Genomic DNA, 19399 nt, shown 5'->3' on the forward strand with positions numbered 1-19399 from the left:
TTCATGGCAATGCTCAGTTTATTTGACAGAGATGACCATAACTTTATACATCTAACACTAAATAAAAACAGCAGAATGTACAAATCAAATCAATTATGTACAGGAATTCACTAGGAATACTTTAAAAATGGACATTTCTCATGAACTTTATTTTTTTAAAAAAAATCAAATTAAATAGTATCAACTGCATATTTGCAGTCTGACTTCAAATAGATAAGGGTAGTGAACATCTTAAATTAAGAGCTGAAGTCTAAAGAAAAACATAAGGCAACTTCAGAGATACAGGAACAGCAAAGCTCAGAGCGACACTCCCTACTCACCTCCTGCCCTTCTGAAAAGGTAAGGCACAGTGCGTTAGGAAAGGGGTGCCGCAACACCCAGCTTTGGCATTCCTGGCTGAGTCTTGTTTAGGAAACAACTCTTCATGAATTTTTGCTTGTTTGTTTTTAAATGGCAGGCCATCACGTCAGTTAAAGCATTTTTACAGTGGGTAACAAGGCTCCTAAATTCAGATTCACTTCTTCCATAGGTTGGGCAAATAAATAAATGCACCAAAGATTAAACTAAGGTGCTAGTAATATTCTTTTTATAAGGTAACACACTAAATATACAAATAATGTTCTAGCACTATTTACAGCTATTTTTCCTTGAACATTTCATCACTTTAGGAATACATAATTCTTTGTAAGATACAAACATTGAAGTACATTTTAAAGTTTACCTAATGCTCTTTTAAATCTTCTTCCATCATAACGGCAGTATTTTAATTTTAAGCAGCATGGCTATCTCCAGATTCTTGACCATACAAAAATTCAAGAGTTACAGCTAGCAGGTTGTTGTTTGGTTTTTTTTTTAAAGTATTCACTTTAGTTTTACTCCACTTGGTAATTAGAAAATAATACAATTGTAAAGGGCTGCAGGATGTATAAATAACTAGATTATTTCTCTGCAGGAAGACTGTAACCTTTGAAATAGTCATCTATAGATTAACTCAGATCCAAGGCAGGAACTAAAACTACATCATATTGCTTAAAAAAATTTCTACAACTGCTTATCTACATGCTTGCAAAGTATAAAAAGAACAGTCCATTCTGTACCTTAGTAGACAGATACTCAAATAAGATGAAAGGTAGAAATACTAATTCAAATGAGGTGGTTACTTTGTCACAGAGTTTGCCTAAATTTTGTTCAGTGGATCTGTTTCACAGGTAGTACTGTTGTATGCATGTAACTTTATCTGTGAAGTTTACTCTGAAATATTACAGGCTTCTGGCTCCTTGGCTATCTTGCTGCTGTCAAAGTTGGGAAACATTTGATAATACTATAGATTGAGAAAAATTTAAAGAATAGAGTTCTGATTGTTCATGGGTGTAGCACATTCAGTTACCTCAACAGGCATGTTTCTTGCTTAAAAAACACCTAAACAAGCAACAGGGAAAGAACCCACACCTTGTACAGATGAAGATGGGCACTGTTCATGTTATTAAATCAGGGACATTAAAACTTGGGCCACTTGCAGGAACAACCCAGTAAGAATTTTTCCATCCATGTGGTGTAACACTGGGTAATTAGCTTGCCCTAGAAGTATTTTCTTACAGCAGCCATAATAAGGTCTTCTGGAGACTGGTAATTTCGAGACACATTTAATTTTTACCCCATACTTAGATTTTGATAGTTCTCTATCCTGATATTGCTAGGTGTCCTGTTTGTGAATTAGCAGGGCTCCTCCTTTCAACACGATACAAGACGAGATCAGATCGTAACTAGTTGGACTTCTGCAGTATATTTGTATTTCTGAAGAAGTGTGCCATTAGACCTTTTTCATTTGAGAGTTTCTACATCAAATGTAATGCAAAATTAGAAACATCCATCATTAGGCTGCCTGCTTTGGACACATACAACGATAGCTTCCTTTACGCAACCAATCATCGTTAACTAACCATGGCTGTGCCTAGAGGCTGAAGCATAAGCTCCCTGCTTACAAATAAAAAGCAATTTACTTCTCTAAGCAGGCTCCCTGCAGCGGGCTATCCTCTGGCCAACTTAAGTTCACAATCCATCTCAGAGAAACACTTCCTCAAGACTTCAGTGGACCCCTGCCCATTACCTGTAAAACATTTTACAGCTTTTTGCTGAACTTTGGACCTGCCACTCACCAACCTGGAATTTAAGTTCTTCAAAACCAGGATTCACTAACTGCCGATGGTGTATCTACCCAAAGAAAAAAGCCTCAGATTTTCTGTATGTTGCATGAAGCACATGCTGCATGAAGCACTGTACCATCCCCTTGTCTTGGGGAGTAAACAGACAGAATCCAATACAGGTAATTTGCTCACAAACTTGATGAAATATACTTAAAAACAAAAGTAAAAAAATGCTACCGATAGCTGTGCATTTAGTGCATCTTCTATTTTTTTTCCTTTTTTGTTTTTTAAAAGTTACAGCATGATACTTACTCCATGACACAGAAAACATTATTATTCCAACTTTTTTTTTTTTAAATTTTATTTCAGTTATGGCCAGTGCAGAAATCTTAGCCTTCAAAGCCTTGGCCCACACTGAAGCATGTTAACTTTTTGCCTGTAATGCACGATGCAGTATTTCATCACCAAGATGTTCAGTACTGGGGATTAACTGTTTGAAAACAGGCATCACTGTAAGCCTGAGACATCCAGTCGCTCCCACAGATCGCAGGACCTCACCCTTTTTGCTCTCTCATGTACTGCATTCAGTCTGTCTTTGTAACATGGGCCACTTCCACTTCTACAGTTTCGATGGCCTGTGTCACTTCAGCCATTTTCTGTCCTTGCTGTTGAGCCAATACATAATTTACCACCTGCATGATGCTTTGGTCAGAAAGAGTAGAGACTGATGTACATTCTTCAGTAGTTGCAACTGCTTCGATGGCTTCAAGTGTCTCTCCTGTCACTACAACGGTCTCAATCTCGTTATCATCAATGCTAATCTCTGTTTCTTGTTCCTGCATGTCTGCCGCTAAAATGCTGATGGCATGCTCTACCTGTGTCCCCTGGTTATGAAACTGAAGAGTATCTTTTTCCAGCATAATTTTGCAGGGTACATAGTCCCTATGGAACTTGGTCATGTGTTTCCGCAGCGTCCGGGCGTCTATGTAAGCTTCGTTGCACACCGGACAGACGTACGGCCGCTCTCCGGTGTGCGTCCTCACGTGGCGCTTCAACGAGCGTGCATCAGCCCAGGCCACGCCGCAAGTCAGACACTCAAAGGGCTTCACACCTGCTCTCACAGGGAAGACAAGGACAAGATGACCGTCAGTGTTCGTAAATATACATGAGTGATGATGAGAAGTGACAGGGAGAACAGCAGTATAAAATAACAGAAGAAATACTGTAACTTTTTCCACGTAAGAAAGAGATCTTGCTTACCAATTTTCTGCTCTACAATATAATGCAAGCCTAATACATTCAGTGGTCATATTTTCCACAAGTGCTCTGTCCAATCTAACATTTTACTTCTAAAAAACTTTTCTTCTCGAAGTTCCTTTTAATGCAGTTTCTCCCCTATTTCAAGTGCATACCGCTTAATAAAATTCTCAGTATTTTTGGCCAGCGATGCCTTTCTGAAACCATGTTTTACTTCACAGAATTTGTCACTCACGTTTCTAGTCACCCTTTATTTTTGTAAATCCCTTTATATACTTCTCATCAAACCAGCACCTATTCTAGTTAGCTGGTAATGCCATCTACAGCTTTTTCCCTCCTCCTCCACACCACATATGTTCAAACACTGCACCTGATGCTCGTATGATCTTATTCTCCCTTATAACATCTGAGTTCTGTGGTCTGTAGTATCTAATGGGGCCTGTGGGTACTGACAAACACTATTTCAATACTGGCTTTTCCTCTGTAACAGTTACTGTAGATTTAGGCTAAGCACCTATTACAGGACACTTCCTCTGTTTAGAAACAACACAAAATCTCTATTTCAAAAGTTAGACAGCTATTAGATTTACTGATAAGAGCTCTTTTGAAGCATGTCTCCTTTTAAAAAGTGTTTTTTGCCCTGAAATAGAAGTACATATAGACTTCTAACAGAGCTGGAATGTCCAAATGCTCAAAAATCATACTTCACATCTAAAGTAAAAATGCACGTACTTTTTTTTTTTTTAAAGTATAAAATGTTTTCATATTTTCCCCCCAAACATCATATAGTTCACTGCTTGTTATAAATTTGTTATAAATAAAGTTGACCAATTTCCAACAGTGGTCGTTTTTTAAAATTCAGGCCAATCACTCTCATGTTTGAAGAATTTGTTAACCGTGTGCACCTTTCAAGCTGGACAATGTTTTACTATATCCAATTCTTTGCCAGATATACAGCTTTTAATCACTTCTAAAAAAATCCCCTTCCATTAAAGTTCTGAGAAGGACAAGTTGTCACTGTCCCTGTGTGTGACTGCAGTTTTAGGAAGATCCCAACAGCCACTTCTGGGAATAGCTGGAAGCAAGTTAACAAACAAGGACTAGCATAAAACCAACTGGAGAATCTGTAAGAATTTCTATGCGTCTTGCAACACAGTACATACACAGACTCAAAGAAACAATTACCCTTTCCTCCATAATGTTTTTAGGGGTTGAGGGATGTCATGACTACTTGTTTTCTACATACCTTCATGATTGTTCATGTGTCTCCTATATTCTCGGAGTTGTGTGAATTTTCTTCCGCAATGCTCACAGACTCGTTCCAGATTTTGTTTTGCTCTTCCTTTTTTACCATGTGTAGCTTTCTTTACATGTCTTCTGTACAAAGCTTTCTCATAAAATTCTTTACCACATATATTACATCTAAAATGTGTTAAGTGAGAAATCTATTGAAACCATTGTTCTATGCTTATGTTACACTTTTTAAACCAAAATGCACTTCAATTATGGTAGGCAAAGTTTAATGGGAATACTGTCTCATGAGACAAGCAATTCCACAATTAGAAACAATATTGTTGGACCGAGCTACATTTTCTCTTATTCACAGCCACAAAGCTTCCACTTACCATTCTAGAGAAGTGAAATCACATACAAAGCATATCTAACGTCATCAATTATAATTATCTTCTTACAACTTCACTGTAGTAGTTCCAGGATTGTGTCAGCAGGTTAACAGATGGACCACACTATCTGAAGCCACCCATCCATTTTCAAGTACTCAAGACCCCAGTCAACATCAATAAATTGGTACTTTAAGAAAGGACTAGGCAGTTCCTTCTTAACTGCCTGTGGATCTGTATAACCTCATATTGATTAGTACATTTCAGTTGTTAAATTAATTTCCTCTTACCTATAAGGGTCTGTGACAGAATGAGACTTTACATGAGAATACCAGTCTTTCTTCCAACTGTAACATTTTCCACAGAACTGACACTGAAATGGCTTCACACCTAAATGTTTATTCATATGCTGCCGAAGATCTCGTGCTTCATAGAAACTCTTTTCACACCTGTAACAGTAAAGGTTTTAGCATCCCACACAAGAAAGATCTTGTCGATCCTGATTTCAAAGTCACTGGAACCCTCTTCTTTAATGGCAACTGAAGACTGATAAGACGACAGCTATTGCATCATCAGTATCTATGGAAAGCACAATCCCTTTCCAAACTAGGGAAAATTAAAAGAAAAAAAAAAAGCAGCTTATCTGAAAGTCTGGAATATACTTGAGGAGCTCTGCAACACTTTTATTTGTTATGGGTAACTATATTCTTTCTGTTATTTTCATGGGGAATAATCAAAGGCAAACCAACTGGAAGAAATCAGAAATCTGTATTATACCATATGAACTTATGAGGAGAGTAACAGCTGTTTCTTCCCTTAACCAAAGAGGATTAATTATTGACACAAAGATAACTGGGATTTGTTGTTTGTAATGCTCTTATGTGGTTTTTTCAAAATTAAAAATCAAATTCAGAATCCTACAAGAAAGCATCTGGAAGTAGTGATACTCATACTTTAGCTTGCTGCTTGTATACATCTAAACCCAGGCAAATTCCTAGTTGTCCTTCATGTATACCCTGTCATAGTGTGACTATATATAATTACAAATCACTAGCTCCTCTCCGTATGAAAACTACAGAGGTCAGTCTAATCAAAGACATACTTTTTCCCTTTGAAAGAAATTCTGCTCTTCAGACACCTTTCCCTGATCATCTGCATCTCTTCCTCATGTAACATCATATACCTGTACGACTCAAGAAAGGACAGAGGGAGAAAAATGCCAGCAAGCAAAGGTGGAGGGTTCACTTTCTAGAGCTGATCAATCTCTGGAATGAGGGAATCTCAGAATTTCCAACCTCCAGTGGCATCTGAAAAAAGTTTCCATACAGGAACAAAACTTTTACATTTCCTGAAGAATGGGCATTCTGGAGAAGGAAAAAGCCTTCTCTTGTTTTCAGGGAAAAAAAAATATGAAAAAAAAGAATTAAAAAAAAGGAAAAAAGGAAATAAGAAAAATTAAACCAGTGATGGTCCCTGATCCATCTGAGCAACTTCCTCCTCCTAGGCTGGAAAAACTGACAGCTCCAGTTCAAATGGAGCTCTCAGGGATCCGGGTTTGCAGATCCACATCAAAAAGTACCACAAAGACCCCTAAAGGTCTTGAATGGGGTTGGCACTTGGTACTCTCCCCTCAAGGCCTGCATATTTGTAAAAGCCAATAGAGAAGTAAAAAACTCATTCAACCACTACCACCACCCTCTGACACTCTCAGGCACTACTGCAACTTAATCAAATACCTACTTCACTGGAAAATTTCCATGAACATTTCAGGAAAATAACTCATGTTCAGCTTTGTTCAACTGGGCCTGAAGCTCAAACTGGCTGGGAGATTTGAGCCAGACTTGAAGTCTGACAGAGAGATTTACATACCAAGCCACTGAACCAGAAATCTGAAGTCTGGTTATTGCTTAGTGAAGCTCTTGAAACCATTTGTGACAACATGAATTATATTCTTAGTATACATCTTTGCTGTAGAAGAAACAAAGACTATGTCTGTTTTGAAGGAGTTGGGGCATCAAAATATCTTCTCTGTCAAGGTGATCTTTTTCATCCATGACTGTACTGCCTTGAGTAAAACATTTTTATTTTTAAAATATAATTCTCCTTCAAAACCAAAATTGCCTTCCCTAGTACACTTCATTAAACAGTTCCATCCCTGTTGTGGACCCTATTAGCTCTGTTCTTTGTGTTTCTAAGATTGATATTCTAAGCATTAAAAAGCACTAAATAAAAACATTGGTGACAGAGTTAAAGTGAGTTTTCAGCAGTTAGAAAATATTATTTTTGCTAGCGTGCAGCAGCACTACCAGAGAGACTTTAAATAATACTTTAGAGTATAGCTTTCATTAAAGCCATGAGTTGCATACAGGCAATCATATAAATTGTGCAACTCCTCTTAATAACTGAGAGAGTTTTCCAGAGACCTAATTGACACTCTGGAAATTAAGCACCATTTGTGCTTTTGCAGGTCACTTGAAAGGGTTCTCCTATAGTCTGCTTGGTCATGGAAAAAGTATCCACATTTTGCTACCACAGTAGGAGACACGCTCTTTCTGGTTACAGTTTCTGCTAAACTGAAGTCCATAATGCAAAGATATTTAAGTGATCATGTAAGTTTTATGGTCAAATTAACTGAAATAGTCAGTGAGTCCTAATTTATGATGTTCCTGTAGAGCTGTTTGATAAACACGGTCTATTGCAGTGCATGCAAGTACATGACATCATAGACTGTATAGGAAATTTTTAAATTAAACTGAAATCAAATATTGCAGTAGAAGAGGGCAAGAAGAGGCTGAGGGCCCGTCACCTCTGACAAGCATACCGCTCTTCTATCTGTTCTACAAGGGAGCTTTAGAACCACATAGCTACTGAGTACAGTTACAAGTGCCAACACACTCATTAGAAAACAACTCTATGAAACTAGAGCTACGTAACAGTTAAAAACAGTAAAAAACAAGCTTTTGCTCTCCAATGCATGTATTAACAAAAGTGTGGTTTTTACTCTTATGCTTTAAAAGTCTTATTCTAGGCCACTGAACAGTTTTACACTACAACAAGGAGCTGCTTTTAATCTTTAAAATTACTAGGATCATTAATGTTAAGAAAAAAAGCCCACCAACCAACTTACTCGGTACACTGATATGCACGAACTTCAGGCTTTGGCTGGTGTTTCTTTATGTGTTTACTGAGTCCTGATGCCCTGTGGAAAGATTTTCCACAGATGGAGCAAAGATACTTGGATTCTCCTGACAAAAACAAAACAAAACATGTTACAAAGCCAAGCCTCCACATCTCTGGAGTACTTTGTGAGAGTTTTTTTTCTTTTTATATAATTTATCTTAAGTAATCAGAGCAGTGATACAAATATAAGTTGGTTTAATTACACACAGATGGAATTTTTAAGTGTATTTTGTATGTGCCAATGTAATATCACACAGTGGGAAGTAGCAACTCTAAATTACTTTATTACATGTTTTTAAACACAGGTATAACATTGCAGCTACTAATTAGTCATGAAATGCAAACAGCCTAAAAAATTGCCCTCTTGTGTGAAAAAAAACAAACAATTGCCGTGCCCATGTAATATGAAACTTCTCCAGCAACGCAGCATTGCTTACAGATAACTTATATCTTGAATTTGTGGAACACCACCTTAAAATAAAAGTTTTCCACTCCAATTCATCAATTTAGGGAGTGCTGCATACTAATATAAATTCCTTCCTTTCTGGAACAAATGGTCTTAACAGAAACAGTCTCTTGATTCTGCCCAACTTGGGAAACAAGAAACACAGACAATTTCTACATGTTACAATTCTAAAACTGCTTGTATTAAATTATTATATTATCATCTTTCACATGCTAAGATCTTTCAAGATACCAGGTTTTATAAAATTTCAGTATTAGTACAGCAAGTCTTGTAAAACATATATGGAGATTCTCAGAGAATTAACGTGGCATGTTTTCCTCCACAAGGACCAGCCAGAAGTGTAAGTGCTCCAGAACATTCCAGCCTGTTGCCTATCTTTGTTGAATTGACATGATACGGGCATTAAACACGTGCATAAAAACATAGGAACAGACCAACCATGATTCTCTGTTCTTATGTAGAATATGTGCATAACATTACACTATGGTCAAACAAGCCCAGAAAGTAAATGTAAAATGACTACTTACCTCTATCTCAGCTGCCTGACCAGTAGAAGAAAAAGGAGAAAATACTCTTTATTTTTTTAAACAGTTCCTCTGACACTGAAGAACAATGTTAAAGTTCAGCAGCACACAATAGCCAACCAAATTAAAAGGATCCTCCTTCTCATCTCTTACCTGTATGAATGCTCATGTGTTCCTGAAGACTTCTTTTTGTGACAAATGACTTTTCACACAAGTCACACTTGAACTGTTTCTGTACTTCATGGAGAGCTAAGTGCATTTTTAATCCATGCTTATACGTAAAGGTCTTTCCACAAGCCTAAAAAAAAAAAAAAATCCAGATCCAGTGGAATAGGACAAATAAAACTCATTATGTAATAGGTGTTTAACTTCAAACACAACAAAACCTCCTGTGTTTCCTGGGAACCAGGATGGCCAAGCCTGTGATTTCACACCAGTGGCAGAACTGGTCTGTTAAAAAAAGACTACTCAAGGGAAGGCATTCTTCTAGACACAGGAATATGAACTTTCATAATTCGACTTTATTCTAGTTTTCTCAGTCTTGGACTATAAGAATTTTCATCAGAAATGTTACAGTAGCTTTCCCTATTCTGAAGTGACCTAAATTAATCTAAATGTTAGGGCAGAGTACGAATACTAAAATATCAAGAAAACGTTACTAATTTGATTAGAGTAAAAGGACTTTACCTTGCATGCGTGTGGTTTTACACCTGTATGTTTGAGCATATGTATTCTGAGAGAATAGAGCTTAGGTAGAGTTCTCCCACATATATCACATATAAATTCCCGTTTAGTTCTCCCTTTCACCGAGGACACGCTTGTCTCTTCTACACTAGCAGCTGCTGTGTTCACTTCAGTCTTCCGAGTGTGCCGGACAAGATGGGCTCGCAGGGACGCACCATACTGGAATTCTTTTTTACACAACTGAGGAAGAAAGTATTACAACTTCACTTTACATTTAATATTCCAGAATTATTTTAAAAAAAAGGTAATAAAAGGTTTTAATAATATTATTAGCTAGGTCCATAACCTGGCTCCAATAGGCATTTTATCTCAGGTTGACAGTTGTATATTTTGAATTTTAGGGCTGATAGCCTCATTGGGAAGTGATCAGTGGTTCTAACTACCAGGCTAAACTAATCATAGTTGCAAATTTACTGGTAAGGTTAAAAGTAAAGCCCACTCCAGCACTGTCCTGAGCAGGTAGTGCGCTCCCATGTCACATGGTGCCATGTGACTGCACCACATTTCACCCCACCCCACCCAGATCAGGGCTGCCGCTGTCTCTGAAATCCATAAGGTAAATAATATATGTACAAAAAGAGGCAAGAAAAATAATTACTAATGTCATTACTGGATGAATTTTCATAAAGAGGGAAGTTTGCAGAAAAACAAACAAAACCCCAAACCAAAACTTACTGGGCATTTATAATCTTTACACCTTTCATGTTTCAGTGTGTGCATTATAAGTGCATAGCGCCGCTGGAACACCATTCCACACTCAGTACATTTGTGCTGAGCTTCCACTTCATTATTTTCCGTGGTCTCTCTTTTGGGCTGTTTCAATTTTTTCCCTCTTTGTACCAGCTTCATGGCAACCTAAGTTGAAGAAACATAACCCGCAAATGAACTTTACTATACCCTATTTTATATTTCCTATGCAATCTGATGTTTCTGTGTGTTACTATAATACCACCAAATTTTGCTCAGTTTACTTAGCTGCTAGGAAGTTACCCCCTTTGGGTTCACTGCAAAACTACAGATCTCATAGCAGATCTTGTTTTAAAACCATAAACTGATTATAATTACAGACAGACTATGACTTACCAGTTCAGAGACAACAAACTATTCCGCCCTGAGTAACTGCCTAGGCAAGAGCTAAGGGATAGTTACAGAGGAACCACAAAGCACTGCCAGTCACAATTTCTATCAAATGTTTCCAACTCTTTCCTAATCTCCAACTTCCCTTTTCAGGATTTACATTTGCTGTACTACAAAAGTAATTAGATTTTTTAAAAAGCAGCCTGATTAATTTTTACCAGCCAGCAAAAACTGAGTTATTAATAACCTGTAAAAAAGTTTAGAGTATTTAAGAAAAGTTCTTTCTGGTTAAAAGCATTCCAGCTTTTACACTGAAGTGGTCTTTTTGTTAGGCAGTAGTGTTTTTTGTTAGGCAGTACTGGCAGTGCTACCTGGAGCTGGTAATCTCATTTTCCTTTGAAGAAACTTGCTGTCAAATTCTTTAAAAGCCAAACTGTAAGTAAGCAGGCTGAAATTTCCTGTATCAGGTATCTCCCCTTCAGGTTTCTGAGAATAAGGCAATGGAAAAAAGCACAATGCATCCCCATTTCTTCCTCCTGTTCTCCCAACAAGTGAGGTATCTAACAGTTTTTGAGAACATGCTAGCCTTTCCACGTGTCTCAGAAACAAACTGAAACTCAACACAGGGACATTTTTTTTTTTAATTTTGCTGTTGCTCTGAAAATTTATGCAAACTGGGCTAAATCATGACACCACAAAAAAAAATTTGTTCAGTAAATGATTAGTAAGAGCTTGGAAAATAATCCATTCATACACAGCATGCTTCATCCCCAACATCTCCATGCCAACTGCAATTACTGTAATTCAGAAGTCAGAGCAGTTTGCCTGCAACCTCTCTTTCCTGTTATTCTTCCAGCATCAAAACTGGGAACTCAGGAAGGAGTGTCTCCTTCCCAATGCTTACATCATATCCAGTGCCACGGCGGCGGGGTGGGGGCAGAGCTGAGGGATGCATGAGATAAGAATGGTAAAAGCTATGAAAGGAGTTAGGAAAGCAGAAACCTACTCCTGAATCCAATTCTGAGAAATTATTTAAACCAGTTTCTGTTTTCCATAGGTGGCCACTGTCTGAAGACCTCATCTGTCAAGGGGCCAGATTTAAAAACTGCAAAACAAGTTAACGGGAACTGTTCCCAAAGCTAAATATTCCCCCTCCCAAAGCAGAACAAAAACTTGTCATTCTCCAACCATCATAAATAGGTTGCTCAATCATTTTGGCTGTGCTAGTATTCACATCTGGGCTTTAAGTTCATCTGTAAAAGGAGACTAATGCTAAAATTTCTATCTACAAGGGTGCTGTAATGGTAACAGATTATCCCCCTGCATGTGGGACTGGTGGCTCTAGTAGGTAAATGTCTCACAGAACACCTCTGGAAATGAACAGTTCTTCCTAAAATGCAGTCAATGTGGAATGAGTAAGGCAAAGTGTGCTCTGTCACAAAAATGAATGTATTAATGCTCAGTGAGGTCGAATGTCAGCTATCCATAGGCACTGAAAGAGAAAAGGCTCCTGAAGGGCAAAGAGTAAGACCGTTTCATTTAAAAAAAGATAATAATTGAAACAACTAGTTCAATTACTAAACATTTAATATGTGTGAGTGCTAGGATTTTTAATACCAGTGCTCTCTGAACCTTTTTTTTTTTTTGAACTGACCCCAGCCTGAAGGTAGCAGGACTGCATTATCATGACATGACTATGTCTCAAGATCTACACAGGATGTCAGATTTTTCATCCCCAATCCTCTGTTTTCAAGTCTTAACAAATGTAGGGTCTCACTTCTCTGATAGATAAAATACATTTGTCTATGACTGACATACATACATGCTACTTAAGAGTTAAAATTCCCAGATCATGAATAATTTTAGGGAGAAGATACACCTTTTGTTCAACCATAAGAAGCTGTGAGAAGATACTCAAGCTGGGCTAAGGTCACTGAGCACTCTAAACATCTTCAATATGGAAGGAATTTTGACACCAATGTTTGGTTTTTTGTTTGGTTTTGGTGTGTTTTTTTTTTCCACAACTGTCACATCTTAGAAGTTACTTCAGTTTGCGGTAATGTTAATCGCTCAAAAAAGAAAAACATTTGACAGACAGTGCTTGGAATCAGGAAAGTCTTTTCAGACTGGTCTCGAAACACTGGACGATTACAGACAACAGGCCTAAAGACAGATAGAATACCTGTTGTATTGCAGATTTAGGATTTGTCTTTCTATTTTGCAGTTTTTTGTCAGTTCCTTTATGCAATTTGATATATCCCCCTTCACTAACAGAACGCTGGCGCAGCTTGCTTTTGTAAGTATCGTCCTGGCTGGAAGCTAGGCTTTCCAGTTGTGAAACTGAAATGCTCTGTTCTTCAATTTGCTTGTCACATTTTAGCTTGAGTGTTTCTGAGGAGTCTTCGGAAGCACTGCCCACATTTGCTTTACCACTTTCGTTCTGATCTGTCTCAATTGCTGTTTGACTTTGTGTGTCCATGGCTTCCACAGCTGACGGCTTAGCCTCTACGACAGACACAGTGCTATCTGAAATACTCTCCAGCAGCTGCATCTTGACGTAATTTTCGGTTGTTTCACACTGCTCCACAGGCTTCGGAAGACCATCTGGAGTGGCCTCCGCAGGCTCTGGGGGCAGCAGGTCAGGCTGGGGTGCTGCAGCCTCCTCTGTCCCAGCAGAGGAAGGAGCTCCATTCACAGCGACTGGCACTTCACTGGCTGCGAGCTCCGGTTGCTCAGCACCATCCACGGGCTGCCTCTCAACTTCAGTCTGCTCTGCTAAATTTTGAGTTGACTCTACTGTTTGAATATCTCCCTTTTGGTACACCGTAATTTGTTTCTCTTCCATCTGTTTGTGCACATTTTCACAGATTTCGATGACCTCTGACATGAAGAGATGCCGGGCAAGCATGGCTACTTCTGCCATACTACAGAAGTCAAAAGTTAATTCTGAAGTATAAGCAAATTCCAATAGAGGCAGGAAACTGGATTTGCAGAACCCTACCAGGAATAAAACAAGAGATTAGAGCAAACACTGATGATCCCAAATTACACCAAAATATCCCATGATGGATACAACAGTTCACCTTTGATATGGTTAAGTCTGAAATTTAGAGTGAAAAGCACTTGCAAGTAACACTGAAGCCTCTCCACTGGGACTCAATTAATTGTCATATATGAAAAAGCGTCTTTCTTGTGAATTTTCTATGTGGAAGTCAGCTCAGACAGCTTTCCAGTAAGTAGAATTGAGGTAGTTTCACAATACAATTCTTTAGAAGAATGTTTCAAGATGCTGGGAGAGCCACAACATTTTTGAAGCAGATCATCCCTAATTTAACCCAAGTCATTCTGGACCTGCTACATTCAGAAAGTAGTCAGGACTTAAGTAACAACTGCTGTGGCAGAAATATAAGACAAGAAAGTGGCTAATGAAAAAAAGAAAAAAGATACGGATATATAGATAGAAATGCTTATTTATAAGCATTTGGTATAATTTTCCACAGTTCTGTAAATCCTAAATAAAATATTTAATTTGGGGGACCTTCCAGAACATCATACCACAAATCTATTGTTCATGCAGACACAGACACATTTAAGAAACAAATGAGAAAGCAATGCAGTAGGTGTATGTTCTGTACAGTATTCTTCATCACTACAAAGCTATTTTTAGAACATTTATTTTAGGATCATCTCCAATCTTTAAGGTACCAGAAGGTTTGAGAAATAAGCAGAAACATGTATAATAGTGTTTCGCACATATAACAAACAATTTAGTATTTGTTCAGCTAAACAGCTGAGAAGCTGGTCAACACTACATCTTGATGTATTCAAGCATTTGATTATGTTCCCTTTTTTAATGTTTGTGACTAATACAAGGAGAAAACACGCCTAATCAAAGTAAAAATCAATCCAAAGCTTCTCAGAAATTTTAAGATGAAACCCCATAGTCCTTTCAATATGGAAAATCAGATTATGCAAAACTAGAGCGATCACTTTAGCATTAAAATCCACACAAAATACTTTCAGATTAAAAGAAAGAAAAATAGCAAGATGAAATATTTAGTTGTCTTGAACACTCAAAAAAGACTGAATCAAATACTGTACACCTTACTTAGGATACTATGATTTCTAGCTTTGAAACCCACAACAATTCACCTGACAGATCCACTACAGCTTCATGACTAGAGACAGCTCCCTTTTCAATGAAGAGCTCTCGGAAGTACTCGCTGTTGGCTGCCAAGACAGATTTGTGAGCTTTGTACTCCTCTCCTTCAATCAGCAGAGTCACATCACAGAACTGATTGGAAAGCCTCTGCTGATTCAGTTGGTTTAAGACTGACAGACAATGTTTGGAAGATGACTGCTTCACAAGGCCCTTACTGTCAACCTGTCATAAACAACATTACGAGAACTTAATTACATTTAGACTGTGCCTTTTTAAACATTCACACTGAAATACAGAAAAGGATTATTTTCTGCAACTGTACAATCAGTTCAAGCCTGTATAATATACAGTTTAACTTTACCATTGTTTTCTTTCTTTAAACGTGTCCAGTTTCACCCTCCCTCCAAACACAGTTAAAACAGACAACCGGAAAAATGGGAAGACCCAGATATTCAAGCAGTTCTTCGACCATATTTTTCCATGCTACAGTCCAAAATGGTTTCTAGATTCAAAAGCATTTATTTACATGCATATGAACCCCCAGTTACCAACAAGAATTTTATATATAAATATAGCATCATTTATTAAGGATTCCATGACTATCTTGTATGTGATGCTTTACTACTTCTACTTTTGACATTCATTTTCCCTTGGGTCCTACAGGCATAAATAGGAGTCAGGGTGATTTTATTTTCCAAAGGTGACATACTAGAATTAACTTCATGCCGTATATACCAGTAACCCGTTACCACATATTGAATATCTCTGGCAAAATTTATATTGTCTTATTATTACAAGATTATCACAGCAATGGAAAATAAGTATGTGACTAAGACCGCATTAACAAACATCTTAAATACATTCAGATGTAAACAATGGTACTTACAAATACAAGTTCATGCTTTGCTATTGGCTTCTTCTTCACAGGCTTCAGGGATGCAGCTGGGATTGATGCCGTATTACTCAATTCATCATCTGTTTCATTACTGTCTTCATGAGATTTTACATCCAGTCCTAGCTCCTCCAGCATTTCAGAAGGATCCGACAGAGATCTAGAGCGATCTAGCTTCTCCTGGCACTTGCTGCATTCTTTAATGTAATCTTTAACCTGCTTAAGAATACCTAAGAAAAATTAAATGGAGCTTAGTTAGGCTTCTAATCTTTGTTCAAGTTACCTTAAACACATAATTAAACATGTAGGTGACTAGCAAAACAGTATGACACACTTACCGAGAAAAATTAAGTCAGACACCTACAGTTTCCTTCTCTGACTTCTTTTTACCAGTTCTGCTTCTCTCACACCACTGCATGATATGCCACTACTGTAATCCGTCATTAACTTGAGATAGTACACTTAGAACATCACTATATCAAGCCAACCCTCCTAGAAAGATTTTTAAGGCTAGAAAAAACATTTGTATTTATACATTCTAATAATCCCAAAACAATGAAAGCTGTAACCTAATCCTGCATTTAGCCCACACAAGTGCATCCCAGCTTGTCCTTACTGAAGGGGACAAGAATTAGAAAGCTCACCTAAGGACTTCTGCAAAATTGGGACCAACTGTTTTATATGCAATGACACTGATATGTATTATTAACACCATTTTAAATATTGCATATGATTTGGGGATTTAAAGAAATTAACTTCCCACCAGTACTTTAACTGGTGTAACTAAATAATTTTAGATACTCAATAGTTCCTAAGCCCAGGGTCCTCTTCTAGGTACCAAGGCATTTTCAGTGTATGGCTTTCAACCCAAATTCATTTTCTTCACTAGGACAAAATAAAAGCATACATAACAACAGCCATGTCTCTGTAGCTCAAAATCTAGCACAGCTCAAAAAACTGGCTGACATAGAGTTAGACTTGCACCGCTCACACCTTCTCAGAGCGTGAGATGCACTATCATTACATACATATCTCTGTAAGGACAGGGAAAACACAGACTTCAGGCAACCCAAGACATTCCAACTCAAGACATTCATGCCCATTTCAAGCATTTTTAGGTTTCCTTGATTTTATCTGTCCACTTCTCAGGACAAAAGGTTTCTGGTCTTCAGATCTCATATCTAACACCCTTCCTGGCCACTGGACCACACTACAGCCCATTGCTTCCCAGTTACAGAGCAGACACAACAGACTGGCACCCATCTGAAGATGATGACTGGGTCAAAGCTGCTGCCCACTAGCAGCAGAAGAGCATTATAACGGCAGGGGAAACCAATGTTTTCAAGGAGACACAGATAAGAAACAAAACACTTGAACTGAAAGCAGGGTGTGAATTTTAGTATTCTCAGTGCAAGAGAAATAAGAGAATATAGGTTGTACAAATAAAGATAACCAATAAGATCAAAAGATGCAGAATACAGAATGTGCTCCTCTGACAAACAGAAGATCTACTGATGTCCATTAAGGAAGTTTCCAGCATAGGATGACAGCAGATGCCAGAACAGTCCAATATTGGGCAGACGATGAGAATCCAGATAAAGGCAAGATGACCATCCTCCAGAATGCATGTATCAACTTCCAAATCCTTTTTCACATCAAAGATCTTCATTCAAGTCAGTGAGATCTGGACTGGAAGGACGGGCTGCAGCTAGAGCAAAAAGCCTCCAAATCCAGATAGTGAAACTAAAGCTGAAATGACAGATGTGCTGACTGATGGACCAAAAAAGCATTAACAAGAGAAGCAGTACAAACAGAAACTGGGCCCTGGGCAACAGAAAAGTGGGATAGTTGTTCAATGGATAGGTAAGACTAAAAGTAGAATGCCAGATCCAAAGGGAACACAGATAGCAAAATCACTGGCTCAGCCAAAAGGCAGCCCTGATTACTGCTGTTCATACGTGACCATTTCTAACAGCTGTGACATCACTCAGGACTCAGCTGAGGATTAGTTTGGTCTTTTCGGCTTCTCATGGGAAGAAAGAGACAAATATAACAATGAGTGCAAGGACTAGGAGCCACGGCTGGCCGCTCTGCTATTTAAACGTGAACACCACGCACATGCTCTCTGGTCACAGAGAATGGATGAACGCCCTGTACAGAGCGTCCAGGCTGAGAAATCGCTACTTTAAGCGGTCCGCATGCAACACCTGGATAGGGACAGCCGTGCTCTGCGCTCCCATATATTCCGAATATCGCTACTGACTAAGAAGCCGCGGGACAAGTGGCCGAGCCAGTTGTAACTCGCACAGCCAGGCCTGCCCCTCGAGCAGTGACCCGCCGTCGCGGCTGGCAGCCCACGGCGCTTTGAGATGGCGCGTTTCACGGCACCCGTCACTCAGGGAAGCGACAGCCCCCTCCGCCCTTCTCCAGGGAGGGGACACAGCCGCCCTCTTCCCGAGCGGGGACCCGGCGCCGCAGGGGCTGTAACCCCGGCCCGCCGCTGCGGGGTGTCCCCCCCGCCGCCCCCCGCTCACCTCGCCACCAGTACTTCTGCGAGAGCCCCTGCCAGGTCTGCAGGCGGGTGCGGTGGGCGCCGTCGGGCGCCAGGTGGGCGGCGCGGATGAGGCGGGCGCGGCGCTCGGCCTGCAGCACCACCTCGAGCTCGGCGAAGCGCTGCTGGTCCCGCTGCCGCCGCTGGTAGTAGAGGGTCCCGCCGCGCACCACGTAGCAGGCGGCCGCTTTGCGGATCTTCCGCTTGGCGTTGCCCTCCGTCCCCGGCGCGTAGGGCTCCCGCTCGTTGGTCAGGTAGCGCAGGATGGCCAGGTAGCTCTCCTCGCTGGACATGGCGGGGCCGGGGAAGGGGGGAAAGGGGCGGCCTCCGCGCCGCTCCCCCGCGCCGGGCTTCCCCGCTGGCCGCCGGGCAATGGCACGCCGCTCCCGGAGGGCGGGCGGAGGGTCCGGCTCTCGCCCCCGGCGGGGAGGCTGCTGCGGGACAGAGTCCTCAGGCGGGACCGGGGCCCGCCCGGGCCAGTCACATGCGGCGGTGCAGAGGTGCCCCGGGGGGAGGGGGTGTCCGTGGGGCTGCGGAGGCGCCTCCCGGAGCGGGGAGAGCGTGCGCGGCCGAGGGAAGGAGGATCGGGGCCTCCCGCGTCTCTGCCGGCCCCTCGCCCCGGCGCGGGGAGGCCGGAGAACGCGGCCCGCGGGCGGCGGGTCCGGCGGGAGCCAGCCCCGGGGGGGGAACTGGAGTTTCGCAGCCAGCGGCGGCGGGTGGGAGGGAGAAGCTCGGGCAGCAGGAGCAACGGAAAGACAAAATGGCTGCTGCACAAGAGGAAGT

At 40.2% G+C, this 19399-nt stretch overlaps 1 protein-coding gene across 2 annotated transcripts; it reads right to left on the bottom strand.

Moving 5' to 3' along the window:
- Positions 1-19387, bottom strand: ZBTB11 (zinc finger and BTB domain containing 11). Of its 2 annotated transcripts, XM_074855907.1 has the most exons (12): positions 18600-18637; positions 16404-16495; positions 16060-16295; positions 15164-15395; positions 13194-14008; positions 10610-10789; positions 9878-10114; positions 9344-9488; positions 8148-8265; positions 5311-5469; positions 4648-4823; positions 1-3255 (listed from the first exon to the last, which is right to left on the bottom strand). In XM_074855907.1, the coding sequence occupies exons 3-12, from the start codon at positions 16201-16203 to the stop codon at positions 2729-2731; spliced, it is 2733 nt and encodes a 910-aa protein (XP_074712008.1). In that variant the 5' UTR covers positions 16204-16295; positions 16404-16495; positions 18600-18637; the 3' UTR covers positions 1-2728. The 2 variants fall into 2 exon arrangements, with proteins under 2 accessions (XP_074712008.1, XP_074712000.1); XM_074855899.1 differs by lacking the exon at positions 16404-16495 and having other exon boundaries at positions 18600-19387.
- Positions 19388-19399: the final 12 nt, after the last annotated feature.

The sequence above is a fragment of the Strix uralensis genome, chromosome 2 (genome assembly GCF_047716275.1).
Source record: "Strix uralensis isolate ZFMK-TIS-50842 chromosome 2, bStrUra1, whole genome shotgun sequence".
Taxonomy (NCBI): Eukaryota; Metazoa; Chordata; class Aves; order Strigiformes; family Strigidae; genus Strix; species Strix uralensis.

What these genes read in the sequence shown, in the direction of transcription:
- ZBTB11 (XM_074855899.1), bottom strand. Translation starts at nt 18,909, where the DNA reads ATGTCCAGCGAGGAGAGCTACCTGGCCATCCTGCGCTACCTGACCAAC. An exon ending in ACACATGAGCATTCATACAG is followed by an intron (nt 8,266 to 9,343) that starts GTAAGAGATGAG and finishes TGTTTTTGTCAG; the next exon opens with GAGAATCCAAGTATCTTTGC. An exon ending in ACACATGAACAATCATGAAG is followed by an intron (nt 3,256 to 4,647) that starts GTATGTAGAAAA and finishes CTGTGAGAGCAG; the next exon opens with GTGTGAAGCCCTTTGAGTGT.